General features: G+C 48.6%; 1 protein-coding gene and 1 long non-coding RNA gene across 3 annotated transcripts in view; one reads left to right on the top strand and one right to left on the bottom strand.

The window, feature by feature from the left end:
- Positions 1 to 3,066, bottom strand: part of LOC310707704 — a 56,144-nt gene extending 53,078 nt beyond the window's left edge. For both annotated transcript variants that reach the window (XR_014526673.1, XR_014526674.1), the window contains exon 1: positions 2,960 to 3,066. This is a non-coding gene — a long non-coding RNA (uncharacterized lncRNA). The remainder of the gene's footprint in view (positions 1 to 2,959) is intronic.
- On the top strand, positions 2,995 to 14,350 carry EMX2 (empty spiracles homeobox 2). Its single transcript, XM_083505027.1, has 3 exons — positions 2,995 to 4,213; positions 7,020 to 7,204; positions 12,764 to 14,350. Exons 1-3 carry the CDS (start codon positions 3,817 to 3,819, stop codon positions 12,929 to 12,931), a joined length of 750 nt encoding a protein of 249 aa, XP_083361153.1. The 5' UTR covers positions 2,995 to 3,816; the 3' UTR covers positions 12,932 to 14,350.
- Positions 14,351 to 15,035: the final 685 nt, after the last annotated feature.

The raw sequence follows: 15,035 nt of genomic DNA, 5'->3' as shown, positions 1-15,035 counted from the left end.
GGGGGAGATGGTGGGCTTCCCTCCCCACGTCCGAGTTCGGTCTCCGTTTTCCACTCGCTGTTGGTTTAAAAACGGGGGGTGGGGGTGGGGTGAGCTGGATCGAGACTTCCTGCTCCGGATCTTGTTAGAGGACGCGATACCCCTTTTACATAGAATCCCGCGGCAAAGCCAGCTCAAAGAGGGTATCTATAAAGAGCCACGATTCGGGGACTTTTCAGCCGCGCGCCAGGCGACCTAGGAGGCTTTGGAAAGACCAAAGGCTTCCACTCAGACCGGCCATTCATTCACAACGGGGATCTCTCTATACCTGCGCAGAGAAGCAACTTTTAAGGAACTCGTTTGAAGGCATCCCTCGCGTTCAAAACAGGCAGGCTGAAATCTCCTGGCTGGAGCTATTTAAATAGTCAGATTTCTTTCTATGGGATATGCTTGTTTAGGAGGGTTCTTTTTTCTGTTTTTAAGCTGGTTGCCTTTCTTCCTTTAGCCCCGGGCTAGATTTTCCTCGCCACTACTATACGATCCCTTTTGGACATTTCAGACAATAGCAGGACTAAGGTTCTAACTTGGCACCTGGGTCATCCGAAGCATATTTATCTGGCATTCCTGGCCCCGCCATCCCGTTGATGGCATTAAAACACACACACACATCCGGGTAAATCGTGGTGAGATCTGGGGCCTGCCAATCTCTTTGCATTTGTAAATTCCCCTTATTTCAGCGAAACGCCCTTTCATACTAGTGCACTGAGGATCGCAGATGGGCGCCCTTACCCAAAGGATTTAAGAAACACACAATTCCCCACCCCCTTCCCAATAACCTACACCGAAATTAATGAGCTCATTCCCACTTCCGTGATGTCAGAGTGTAAATATGGTGAAATACTTGCTGCGGATCCCACCAAAGTCACTTGAGTTTCAGTCCAGACATACACGCAGGATGACCTGAATTGTGGATTGGGCTATATGACATTTTAACGTTGTCCAATTTTCTCTTGAGTTTGCCTGTAACACCAACATCCATCTCACCCCGCTTTGCTGGACTTTTAAAATTCACTTTCCATAACATTTGCGGGTGAAGGAAGGAGTCGAAATTGGTCGCTTTACGACGAGAGTTAATCCTTTAAAAGACAAGCGGGATTTTTTTTAATTGAAAAAAAAAACTTCAAATGGGTCGGTGGGTGAAGGCAAAGCAAGGCGGCTTTGAAAAGAGTTGTCCATTGTCTTTACGCTGCCCGTTTCGATTTTTAAAAAACCAATTAAAGGCACAATAAATAAATGACCACTTTATAGTTTAGTAGCCAGAATGTTGTATTGTATTGCAGGATGATGATGATAACCCCAAAACATCAAACGCAGGGAATAAAGGCAGATTAAAGAAAACACACACACACTCCTGTCTTCTTGGTTGCATACAGCTGCCAGCGTTCCTAATCTGTCCACACACTTCCACCCACATGGGCTGCAGAGAAATAGGTGGGATTTTTGCATAATTAATAGGGCCTAATAATAATTTTAGCCATATGCAAGCTCCATCTACGAGTTTATATTTATACCCAATTTATTTCTAGCTTGTGTGGCATCTGGTCGTAAGCATAAAAGCAACGCACTTTATACTGTCTCAAGTATGTGTGCGTGTGTGTGTGTGAAAGAGAGAGAGAGAGAGAGAGAGAGAGAGAGAGAGAGAAAGAGAGAGAGAAATTATACACAAAATACGGGGAATGTATATGAATTCACCCCCTTAGTAACTCCAACTGAAGGAGAGACTCCTCATCTTATTGCTCTAGTGACACAAAGTCTGGGTTTTTTGTTCTTGTTTTTTGTTGCTACCCGGACAATATGATTAAAATATAAATTAATTTTTTTTGTGTGTGTTCCTACAAGTTACAACGGAAAAGGCAGGATATATTTCGACTTATATTTAAATGAATGTGATAATCAGGGTTTTTAAAAATAAAAAAATAAAAGTATTCCATCAAATAGCTTTTATTAATAATATTAAAGGGATGCTGGAGAAACCATGAAAGGGAAAACTTAAAAGCTTTTGGAAACAAGCTTTCCCCTCCCGATTTCCATGTAGACTCCGCTGTGCATCCTCTGCACCTTTCGAAATAAATCACACCGCAGCGTAATAGATTTAAAATACGCCAGATTTTTTTTTAATCATTAATTGAGAACGTGAAAAATACCTGCTGGTACTTCACTTTAGAAGAGTGTAATTGGTAAAAATAGGAGGTTGATGAATAGATAATAGATCCTTAACTACCAATAAACAGTAAGCAGCAGCCAGCAGTACTAGGATGTGATCATAATTATTCGATCGCAGCAGCCAATGGGAGCGGGAGGACTCGGCCCTAAAAATCGTCCCCAAACGCCGCGGTAATCTCGAAAATGCGGACAAGGCCGGATTCGCCGCCCGTCCCTCTGCCGGAGTCCCAGCTTTGTCTGCAACACCTACCCTCCTCCCTCGTCATCATGCTGCCCTGGAGATCAGCAGAAGGCGGCGAGCCACACCCCCGCTCCCCCCCACCCCCGCCAAAAAGGTGTTTGGGGTTTCGCGTTTGTCTGGGCGCAGAAAACTCCTGGAGGTTTCCTGGGCGAAAACAGCTCCAGTAAGTCGACGGCTTCCTGCTCTGTAGGGCGGTTCTGAGGAAAGGGGGAAGCGAGCCACCCCATGGCTGAAGATCAGCTCGGGGCACCCAAACAGAACCGACAGAGAGGGCGGACTCGAAAGGCGCTGGGAGAAGGAGAGGACAGCAGGCGGTAGACATTTGCCACCACTTCCAGCACCGAGAGAAAATCCTCGCCACAATTCTTCAGTTGGGCTGTTTGGGGAAAGCCAGATTTCAGGCGAGCGAGCTCGGTGTTGAACCCCAAGGAAGAGTCGTCGTCTTCCTCCTCCTCCTCCTCCTCCTCCTCCTCCCCCGCCCCCCCGTCAAAGTTGTGAAACCTCCCACGCTCCTACCTGCATCCTGGAGGGATTTCGACTCCGCTCACACGGGTGGGACCTCTGGCAGGCTGCGTCTGCTGCGTCTGCTGCGTCTCTCTCTCACTTTCCCCCCCTCTCTCTTCTCTCTCGTGACTTTCACCCCCCCCCCCTTTCCTTCGCGTTCTCGCCCGGCACAGAGCGGTGGAGTCCATTCCAGTCCGGGCCCGGATCCATCCCTCCAGGATCGCGCCGGCCACAAGTTCGCCTCTCCCCTCTGACGCACTTTAAAGAGTCTCCCCCTTCCACCTCCGGGCGAGTAATAGCGACCAATCATCAAGCCATTTACCAGGCTTCAGAGGAAGCTGTTTATGTGATCCTCGGCACTAATTAGGCTCATGAACTAACAAATCGTTTGCACCACTTTGGGCAAAGGGACCCGATCGCAAGCTCGCTCGCTCGCGCTCTCGCCTCGTTCTCGCTGGATTGCCGCTGGACCTCGCCGGGGCCGCCTTGGGCGCTGCACAAAAAAGGACAAGACGGAGGTGCGGGAGGGAAGGGAGGAGGAGGCGGAGGAGGAGAAGAAGGGGGCCAAAAGAAGAAAGGCAGAACTTCGCCCAGCAACTTTTTCTCTTCCCCACTTCGCTTTCCCGTCGGGCGGATGAAGTGAGCGCAGAGCTTTGCAGGGCGCTCGCCTCTCCATGTGGCCGCACGGCTCTCTTGCTGCTGCCGCTGCCACCGCGGGCGGCTGCCCGACTGCCAGACTCTGGATCTAGGCGGGCCCGGCGCCCCGATCGTCTCTGCCGGACCTCGACGCCTCCGAGGAGGAGCCGCGGGCGCAGCGGAGGGCGCGCCCGCCGCCCGGTGGCCCCGGTGCCGGGCGCTTGGCCGCCAGGATGTTTCAACCGGCGCCGAAGCGCTGCTTCACCATCGAGTCTCTGGTAGCCAAAGACAGCCCTGCGTTGCCCGCCTCCCGCGCCGAGGATCCCATCCGGCCGGCGGCGCTGAGCTATGCCAACGCAAGCCCCATGAACCCTTTCCTCAACGGCTTCCACTCGGGCGGCCGCGGCGTCTACTCCAACCCGGACTTGGTCTTCGCAGAGGCCGTCTCGCACCCGCCCAATCCGGCCGCCGTCCCGGTGCACCCGGTGCCTCCGCCTCACGCCCTGGCCGCGCATCCGCTGCCGGCCTCGCACTCCCCGCACCCGCTCTTTGCGTCGCAGCAAAGGGACCCCTCTACTTTCTACCCCTGGCTAATACACCGATACAGATATCTGGGCCATCGGTTCCAAGGTAAGGGCCGAACGGAGGGGGTTGCCCCACCCCCCTCAGCTGCTGGATTTCCTATTGCACATATTGGAGGGAGGGAAAGGGGTCGGGAAGACCCGGGAAAGTGCAGAAATCTCTCCGACCAAGGCAGAGAAAATGGGAAAGGAAATGTCTCTTTTTCCAAAGGCCGTTTGTCTAGGCGACGCAACGAAAGCAGAGTTGAGGATAGGCGTGGAGGGGTGTCTGTGTGGGGTGGGGGAGGGGGCAGAAATTCTGAATCTCTCTTAATTCCGTTGCAAAGGCGACTATTTGCAGAGGAAGCGAATTCGAGATTGTGCTCTTTTTTAGAATGTTGTTAACTTGAGCGATTGTCGGAAGGGTTGGGATCAAGGGGCAGGCAGCCTAACCCTCCCTCAGTTTGGTCTAATGGATTCCCTCCGCAGTCTCCCTGATCCCCTTCAGGAGGATCGTTATGGAACGAGGGGCTTCAGGAGTGAGTCGGTCTCTGCAGCCCGTTCCTTGAAACTTTTTTAAAAAATCAATCTTCCCTAAAGAGTGAGTTCAAGAGGACAACTCCCTCCAGTGAATTAGCAACCGAAGGTCTTGTGAGAAGAATAAGAGCTGAAAGGCAGGTAGAGAGACAACAGGGGGAAAGGGGGGTTGACAATACTAAAAGCAGGAGGGGCGGGGCAGAAACGATTCTCTTTATGACTTTAAAATGATTTAAAGAAAAACCTCGCAGGTAAATTTCTCCTTTTAACCTCCCAACCAAAGTCGACTTCAGCGGAGAAATGTGGAGTCAAGTCAAAGAGCGAAGCTTTCTTTGAGAGGCTCCCAAGACAGCCCAAAACAAGGCTAAATTGCAGAGTTAATGGTGGTTTAATTTTTTTAAAAAGAAAAATGGGCACCCCTTTTATTTCTTGGGAACAAAACCGATAGCCGTTCCAAGGCACTTCCGAAGCTGCCATCTCATTCACGCTCCAGTGAAACTTTACTGGGAAAGAACGCTCAGTTTGAAGTCAATGACTCCTAAATTCCCAGTGTTGTTTGTTTTAAAAGGGATCGCACTGGAATATTTCCCCAATATATATATATATTTTTGCCTCTCCCATAAGCCCACCCCGACCATCTTCCAGAAAAAAAGAATAACGAAAACAAGGCAAGAATTGGAAAAAGATTTTGTAGAGAAATAACTTTCTTCCTTTCACTTTTCCATGGTTTACACGGACAAACTAACAGGAGAGAGAGCACAAACGGGCAGGGCTAGAATATTGCTTTCGTGTGTCCCCCCCCCCCCCAATGAAGGAGAGAGAGAGAGAGAGAGAGAGCGCACAAGCCATTTGTCTTCGGGAAGCCAAACGTTATAAAAACGAGTTTGAAGGGTGATAAGGAAGTGTGGCCCGCACTCAAAGGAGACCCTCCTACCTGCCTCTTACCCCACAGTTGTCCTGCTAAGATCTGGAGCTTCTGGGGACCCAGAAACCGAGTTTGTTTGTATCCCACTAGTCTTATTAACTTCCTTGCTAAGTCCCCCCCCCCATCAAGTAATTTTACAAAGTGCAATAAGAAGTAACCAAAGGGGTTGGGAATCCATGCAAGCACCTCTTTTGAAATGGAATGGTTTCCAAGAAGAGGGGACGGAGAGGGGGGAGGGAAGGGAGGGAGGGAGAGAGTCGATTAGGGTTATTAGTATTATCGTTATAACCTCTCGGTGGGAAATGAGGGGTTTCGTTCACCCAGTCATTTCCCCCGCTGTCGTGAGCAGCTTTCTGAAGGAGGCTCCATCGCAAAGGAGGGATTTGCCTGCCTTGCTATTGTGGCCCCGCGTCGGATGAAACGACCGAGGCGCAAAAATAGGTAGAGCGATTGTGGGGATGGCGGGTGTCTCTGCAAAAAGCCTGGCGAGGAAACTCTTCCAGCAATTGACAGATGACAAACGCGGCGGCTCTGTGGGCATTGGAAAGAGAGCCCCCGCCCTCCTCTTCTCCCATTTTCAGCCCCCATCCCTATTTAAAAGGACGAGTCTGGATCTTTTTGCTTTGTCAGATGTTCGCCAAAGCAGCTCTTTCTGCTGGAAGTTTTCAAGGCGGTCGAAGGTGGCGACTTTATACCTGGTGCAGGTCTTCGAAAAGATGGTTCTTGTGCGGATTTTTATTTTATTTTTAAGTAACTACCTGCATGTAAAAGGCGGTGTCAGAATAGGATGATAGGAAACTCCTTGGAGGAAGAGAGGGGGGTGCCATTTTTCGAAACTGGGGTTTCCTAGAAGAGTGTTGCGAATTCTCCTCCTTAGCTCGCTGAATGTTGGGGAGATTAATTTCCTTGTGAAATAATTAGTTGCTTTCTTGTATTGAGGGGGCTCTTTCCCCCTTAATCGGAAGTCAGCTGTCCCCCTCCCCCTTGCACACCTACCCCCCCCACGCGTTCCTTCAAATACCCAGAGTTTTTGTTTTTTAAAAAAGATATATGAAGCCGACCAATTGGCATTTCCTTTCCGTCGCTTTCTTCCTTGGGAGACATTCTCTGAGTGAATGTTAGTTTCGTTCTGATCTTGCAGGGTCTGCACCTTTTGTCTCTCTCTCGCTCTCCTTCCCTCCCCCCCCCCCAAAAAAAGTCAGTCTGCTGGGTGAGAATTTAAGCACATGTTAAGTAGGGAAATCACTTCCAAGCAGAGGTGCCAAAGACAGAAAGGTTTAAAATAATGGGAAGACTTTCCGCTTCAAGTCCCCCCCTCCCCCCCTCCACCTTCGATTAGACTAGAGATGCAAAATGCTAATAAGTAGGCTTGCTTGGCTCATGAATGTTTTTTTTTTTTTGTCTCGGAATCCAGGCAATGAAACCAGCCCGGAGAGTTTCCTCTTGCACAATGCACTAGCCAGGAAGCCCAAACGGATCCGCACCGCCTTTTCCCCTTCCCAGTTACTGAGACTGGAGCACGCTTTTGAGAAAAATCACTACGTCGTAGGGGCAGAGAGGAAGCAACTGGCGCACAGCCTCAGTCTCACAGAAACTCAGGTGAGGTGCAGGAGGAGCGTCTCTACCCGGCAGGCCGCTCCGGCGCGCGCTCAAAGACAAGGCCTGGGCCTCTGAACAAACCCCCACCGCCCTGGGTTGAGTTTGCAAGGGCTGCGGGGGGCGGGAGAAGCCAGGTTCACGTGTAAGAAGATAGAGGTGTAGGCTAACGTGGGAATTCTAAATTCTGTCCCTGTGTGTTGGCAGCCGCGATTCTTTCTTTCCTCCCCATCACAAAAGCATTCTGGATCTTTTCCCAAAGATTTGTCTTGTTTTGTTTCAGAAAGCTCGTGGAGTATTATTGGTATTGTTACTGTATTAGAAAAATGTATGTTATGTCAATTATTATTATTGTAGATCTAGAGGCTACCTGTTTAAGCCAAAGTAACAGGATATTTCGCCCCAGCGGCATGAACAAGATTTTTATCATCTTCTATCAAGGTAGTTCGGTTTAAATGGCTTCCGGATCGTACCGTTGGGATTATCCAGGGTCAAATTTGAAGGCGGAGAAATAAATTGCATTTCTAAATTGAACTCCATTTAATTAAAGAAAATGAGGAGTTTTGAAATATTTAATGTGTGTTTATCGCTGAGAACTATCCAATCGATTTTTGGTTTGGTTTGGTTTTATAGTTTGTGAAACTGCGCAGTGCAAAGGGAGCGTTTTTGCTTTGTTATTCGAGGAGCAGACTTGGTTTGGGAAATAGGTGTTGTTCGTTGTGTCTTTTTTCCTGAATGTAGGATTTAAACGATTTCAAACTATAGACAGAGAGACCTCAAGCGGAAAGTTGGGAGTTCTCCCCCCCTTTGTTTACTTCTGAAATTGAAAGTAGGTTCCTCCATACACTTAACTCCATATAGTTTAATCCATTCCCCCATTTACACCAAATTAACAATAATTAAACCCTTTCACAGTCCCGACCTGAATACATTCCGATTCCATTTCGGTAGAAGTAGACTCTGAGCGAAAGTGTTTCGAATACTTTCTAGTGACGTTCTATTGACCCAGCCCGACGTTAAATACTACGCATTTTAAATGTGTGATAAATATATATCTACACACACTCACGTGTTCAGTTTGATGAAGCGGTTTTGAGTCCAGGAAAGCTTATGCCCCAACAACCGTGTTAGCCGCAAAGTTATTTGCGTGTTAACTGGACGCCCCAAAAAACCCCTGCATTTTGCATCAGAGTAACAAAACCGCTTTAAAACCCCCGTATTTAACTGTGCTGCGGACCGGGCGGTTTATTTCCCGGGGGGCTGGCAATATTGGTCGTTGTCTCCCCCCTTTTCTTTTTCTTTTTTGAAGCCCTTCCCTGCCAACGGCGTATGTCCCGCTGACCCTCCAGCAAATTGTGCCAGTGAAATAGAATGATAAGGTTTGGGGAGGGAGGGAGGGAGGGAGGGGGGGACCACATCAAAAAGCTGGTGCGGAGGGCGATCCGGCGATGGGAAGAATGGCGTTGTTTGACAGTCGCCCAGATGAGACTTGCGCTCGTTTATTGGAGAGTGTGCCAGGCAGAAAGATCAATTGTGTGAACCTTGCAGTGTGTGCGCGCGAGATCAGATCAAATTAATCTGTTCGACTGCCCAGCTGCCTTGCTGTATATATGTGCGTACGTTTCAAACCAGATGGTTGGTTCGGCTGCTCGGGTTTTTTGTTTAGGATGCATGCCGTCGTTCTTCTTTTCTGTTTGTTTGTTTGCTTGAGGGGCTCCGTCTCTGGCCTCCCCCCCCCCTTTTCAAATATCTCGATTTTCAGAGGCTTTTGTTACTGCTCTCCTCCCTTAACAGAAGTTCGATGGCCTTTTCCAAACGCTTTTCTCTCTTTCCAAGACGCCGGGGCTATTTCGAAAGGAATGTTCTCTCCGGGGCTCTGCATTTCAAGGAAGCGAAGAGGGGGAGCAAGGCAGAGAAGAAGGAAAAATAGGCGCAGCTTAGTTCAAAGTTCCCAGTAAACAGTAACGTTCTTTGGTCGGATTAAGTTGTAACACTTTCGGCCCCCCCTCCTCATTTTCTCTCTCTCCCCCCCCGTCCCCTTTTCCTGCCTTTCTTTGGGGGCGCCTTAAAGAGGGCCGGGCCTTTTGTTTTAAAGATGTCTCCCCTAACAAAACCCCCAGTAAATGGGTCGCCCCTTTGATGAGGTTCGCCGAACAAGGGCCTGGTCACAGCCTGATTTCCACTGGCAAAGGCCGTATTTAAGGTGGTCTTTGTCCCGCTTGATTCCGAAGCTGGTCGGGGTCTATTGTGGCGGTGTCAGGCCTCCAGCCCCCGACAAAACGAGCGCCCCTTTGGAGACCAGGCGTGGAGAAATGAACCGTCGTCCCCTTCAATTAGCAAACTGAAAAGCGAATTAAACTCGCCCTTGTATATCCCCCCGCTCAGCTATTTAAAATGGGAGGCTTTTTTTTTTTAAGAATATGAAAATGCGGCCGAGATGTGGGGAGAGGGAAGGGTGGGGGGCGTCTGGCAGCGAAGGGCTTCTGAAGGGGCAGCGAAGCGGGTTAAAGGAGCTTATTAAAATGGTCCCGTTTTCGGATTTACGTCCTCCCCTCCCTTTACGGGCAGCGTCTTTATCAGGCATTTTCAGGCCGAATCAGAGCAGAAAGTGCTTAAAAAAAAGAAAGAAAGCCGAACAGTGTTTACCTTTGGCCGCAACGAGGATCGTGTGTGTGTGTGTCCCTCTCTCTTTGGAGATAATTTCGGGATCAATAAGATCTGCAATTAAATGACTGACAGGGTCAGCTGGTTATGTTTAATTCAGATTTAGGCGAGCCAAAGCAAATTCGTAGGGGGCTTCCCTTCTCCTTTCTTCCCACCCCCTTCCCCGAGATACTTGAAGGACTTCCCCATATGGCTTGCAACCCGGGCCGCTGTCACCGAAGCATCACCGGGAAATATGTCCTTCTTGCCCCTTTGATGATGAGGGAGGCAGGCTCGGGGTACAAAAGACACGTCGATTTAGAGCAGGCAAATTCGAACCTCCTACTTAATTAACGCAGCTCTTCAGCTTCCCCCTTTTATTATATTTAATTAAGGTTGAATAGTCCCCCCCTCCACCTTTAAAACCTGAAACCGGGCTCAGCTCCTTAGGAAAATATATCCATATTGTAGGCTTTAAAGACCAGTTTCACAGCCAGGAGTTTATAAATACGGACGTTAAATTTATATAAAACCGGTTATGAGATAAGTGGTGGTGAAGATTTAAAAAATGCAACCATCTCGGTTTGGTTAATTGCTTGATTTCGAATGGCTGCCGATGCGATTAATATTTGAGGGCGGGGAAGGGGAAAATGCCCTTAGAACTCTCAATGTCCTTCTCAATCCCACCGTTTGTAATGCAAAGTGCAGTTGACACGAGTATCAAGAGAGAGCTGCCTGGAGAGGAAATATGTGAGCTTGAGAGGAGAGACCGGGACACGGCATTCACACACGCACCATTCATAGGTGCACGGAATACACGTGTGAGAGCAAAGCGAGTCGGAGTACGTGCGGTGTTTCTAAAACGCATCTGTAGCAGATAGTATGGGCGGATGGGTTCACATCTGCAGAAAAAGTGTACATTGCAATGCATATATGTATAGGAGCATCGTGCAGACCTGACTGCCTCAGAGTGGCAGATCACCCACATACAGATGCGGAGAGAGGGGGGGAGGGACGCCACAAAATATTGTCCTTTCTGCTAGTAGATCACATGCACAGCGTCTTTCTAAAGCCAGACAGACGGTCTAAATTTGAAGGCTCTATATAGAGACCTGCGTGCATATGGGAATGGGCACGGATTGCCCAGTGGGGCGATCTCAATTTCTGCTCACAATGGAAGTCAGTCTGGCTGAATCCACGGGGCCCGTTTCCAAGCAAACTTATTTAGGATCGGAATGTAAGGCTATACAGTAAACAAGCGAACTTATCTGGCAGTAAAATCACTTCTTAAGGCTAGGGGACTTGTTTCCGAGCGCAGCCTTTGGGCCTACGGTTGACTGGGCTTATAAGGAAGATCAGACGTGCGCTGCCTATAAGTTGCAGATCCCCCAGGCATTAGGATGGGCTCTAATGACTACTCTGGAGTAAGTAAGTGGAGGAGCATAGACTCGGTGTTCTCCTGAGTTGAGCGAAAATACATCCACGGCGGAGACGCCGGCAGGATCTTCTGGGGTTCCAGCACACGAGGGCTGCCTGCACCTGGGGAGGGAAAAGGGAGAGGCTCCTTGTCTGGGCCGTGCCCCGCCTTCGCGTCTCCATAGTTACACTTCCGGCTCTCAGCGCGACGGGGCCACCGCGTGCAAAAAGAGAGGATCGCCATAGCTGTAGCCTCTGCTTCGGAGTAAAGCCAGATCTCCACTGTAGTCATTTGTTTACACTGAAATTCAAAATCCAGTTCCCCCCATTGCGATCCACAGCGAAGCTGAAGCGAGATGCTTGGATTTCCAATGCATCGGCACGATGATCCTAAACGATTTGTTGTTGTTTTTTTCCTGGGACGTGAACCCTTATTGATTTCATATGGAATGTAATGCCACAAATGAGTTCAGAATCGGGGTGAAAAGCTGCAGTCCTAAGTTGAAATCAGTGGGGGCGCATTTCCAAGGGCTGCGCTCAAAGTGGGGGATTAGTCTTAAAACCCCAATTACTGCGGCTTAACTGAGTCCTAGGCGAGGCAGGAGGTGAGCTCCCGTGAAGTCAACGAGATTGCCTTTGATCCGGGCATTGTCTGTCTAAGCAACAGGAAGTCCCATTAATTTATATGGCGTTTACTTCCCAGTAAGCATGCAAAGCAGGCGAGAAACGCCACATCTCCTCCAGTCCTGCTATAGCCAGAGGATTCTCCGAATCTGAACAGAGCTGTGTCCACGCGATTGCTTAACAGCAGACTGAGCACAGCCCGGCCCCTTCCAAGCGAACAGCCATAGGATCGCACTGCGTGGCCACATGGCACTTCCAAGGAGAAGGTATCGAAGTCAGGGAGGGGAAATTAGGAAGCTTGGAGTGCCTGACCTAAATACCCTTTTTTAAAAAAATCGATTTCAAACCCGACCTTGTTCCTAATTACTCAGAAGCAATTAGTTTGTTTTAGTGCTTTGCGTTTTATAATGAAGATTTTTTACTGTGTAAGCCGCCTTGAATTCCTGCTTGGGGAGAAAAAAGACGGGATGCAAATACATTAAATAATCATCACAATAACCCCAATTGAGTTCACGCGCAGAGGGTCGTTGTTGCCGGGTTAGTGGGTGCTGCTAGGGCGAGAATGTCCCACTGCTGCTATGCTGTGTCCATTTTACCCGAGACAGACATGTCTACCTGGTGTAAACCATCAGGAGACCTGTTTCCGAAGCGAGGCTTATTCTCTTTCTGCAGTGGACCCGGTAAAGGTGCAGAAACCGCCCCTTGTGTTGTGTGTGTGTGTGTGTGTGTGTGTGTGTGTGTGTGTGTGTGAGAGAGAGAGAGAGAGAGAGAGAGAGAGAGAGAGAGAGAGAGAGAGAGAGAGAAAGACCGACCCTTGGGCCACGCACATCCGCCGCCCGGGAGCTGACAGCCCTGCTTGTGTTGTTTCCCTTTCTGCAGGTAAAAGTTTGGTTTCAGAACCGAAGGACAAAGTTCAAGCGGCAGAAGTTAGAAGAGGAAGGCTCGGACTCCCAACAAAAGAAAAAGGGGACTCATCATATTAACCGGTGGAGGATCGCCACCAAACAAGCCAGCCCGGAGGAGATCGACGTCACGTCGGACGATTAAATAATCTCTCACTTTAAAAAACACACACAATAATAGTAATAATAAAAAGACGACGACGACGAAGCGGCGGCGGCGGCAAAACTCCCGGCTGGCACTTAACAGACTTTCCCACGAACAACTCAAGTGTTAAAGGCTCGCTACAACCGCAGGAAAGTGAGTGGCGCGGCCAGGGCGAGGGACAGCAAACCGGCTGGATCCCACCAGGCGATTCTCGTTTTTCTGTTTTTCTGTTTTTGTTTGTTTTTGTTTCTGTTTTAGAGAGGGGCAGTTTGAGAGGGGGTGAGAGCCGGCCGGCCAGTTTAAGCGAGCCCAGAAGTCAGTCCATCAAGGGTGGGGGCCTTGGCTGGTCCTGCACTGGTACAATTTTGTTTTAAGCGCAAAAAAGAGAAGGGGGGAGGGGAATCTGTCAATCAAAGCCAAACCACCAAGACGAGGTGATTGACCAATATTCCGTTTCTCGCCATTCGAACTCAGATCGCTCCAAATCTTTAAAGGGATCGCGTACACACGCAACCGTACCGGGACACTTTGCAGTTGACGAGGGATTTTGTTCTTATTAATGATGATTCTGAGTGTCTCCCAGGCTTTTAGGAGAGAGGATCCCATACCCAGCCAAAATCGACACACCTGTTTCAGAGAAACTTGAACTGCATGCTTTCTTTTTAAAAATTTTAAAAACCTCGAGGGAGGGGGAAGAAGAAGGAGGGGGGTAGGGCCTTTTTTTTTTAATGGTCCCTAAAGTCAGACATGAACTGCGCTTTCCCCCCTCCCCTCCTCAGAGACAGGTTCTGTGTGCTTTTTAAATTTATTTTACGAGAAACTGTGCAGTCTGTAAACCTTTTTATGATAACTTCTGGCGTCAACGTGGTTGTGAAAACTCAATGAAGTAGCGGTAACAAATTCTAATTTTTTATTTTATTTTTTTAATTTTGTTTTTGCTTCCCCCTCCCCCCCAATGGATATAACCTTTGAAGAAGAAAAAAGGGGATGGGTTGTTGAGGGTGGAGGGGTGGGGAAGGGAACTTTTGCTGCAAAAACAGACAATAATAAAAAGAGAGATTTAAAGAAACTAGTCCCCACATTCTAAAACTTCGATTCTTCCTTCTCCTTGGATGGGGGTTTGTACTCAAACTCCCGCAGGACTTCAGAAGGAGCAAGGGATCTTGCAGATCCCTCTGTAGAAAACATTTCGACCCAGGCCCGTTTTCATTGGGGACAAATTTCAAGCACTGATGTTGATGATCCAAGATTATAGAGCTACTAAAAATGACAAATGTTTCCTTAATGTCTTCTTTACCAGAATGTAAATATTTTTGTGTTTTTTGTGTTTAATTTGTTAGAATTCTAACACACTATATACTTCCAAGAAGTATCTCAATGTCAATATTTTGTCAATAAAGATTTATCAATATGGCCTAACAACTTTAAGCACAGTTTTTCCCTTCGGAAAGGTTAAGTCCCTGCCACTTATCTCTTCTCTGCTGGCCCATAGACCCGATGACCTTGATTTGATGCTAGCAACAGGCAGCCACCCCTCAGGAGACGTTTAAATAACAGGGAAGCCCAATAGAGATCTCCTCACCCTGACCATCAAACGCATTCCTCCCCCAAACCGTTCCCAGAGCAAACGGAGGACTTTTTCTACAGTATGTCAGAACCGGCCCAACTAAATTCTAAGTGTGCATCTAAAAATGAATTATGGATTTCACGAAAACGTATGGGTGTGAATTCGTGTGCCGTGCATGTGCAGGCACCAGAAAGTCAGAATTACCGTAGCTGCCTGCCCTGAATGTGCAGCGCCTACGCGGTGGCAAACTCGGGTTTGCTTGAGTGTGTGTGTGAAAGGGCCCCGTGATTCACAGTAATCGGAAGTAATCTTTCCTGGAAATAAATGGGCTCTCCTTCGTGGGCGCGTTTGCATAGCTGCTGTTTTAGTTCCGGTAGAAATCCAAATACTCTCTGACACTGGCTTGTTGATCGCTCTGCTGGCGAGTCCAGGTACCTATTAGTCAAGGACAGCTTTGTTAAATCGGAGGCTCCACTTGAATCAACGCGAATTTACTTCCGCATTAAGGGGGGGGGGTATAGAGCTCATTTGGTCATT

Source organism: Podarcis liolepis (genome assembly GCF_965112155.1).
Source record: "Podarcis liolepis genome assembly, chromosome: 5".
Lineage (NCBI taxonomy): Eukaryota > Metazoa > Chordata > Lepidosauria > Squamata > Lacertidae > Podarcis > Podarcis liolepis.
Note: the sequence above shows the minus strand (reverse complement) of the source record. Positions and strands in the feature narration are given on the sequence as shown.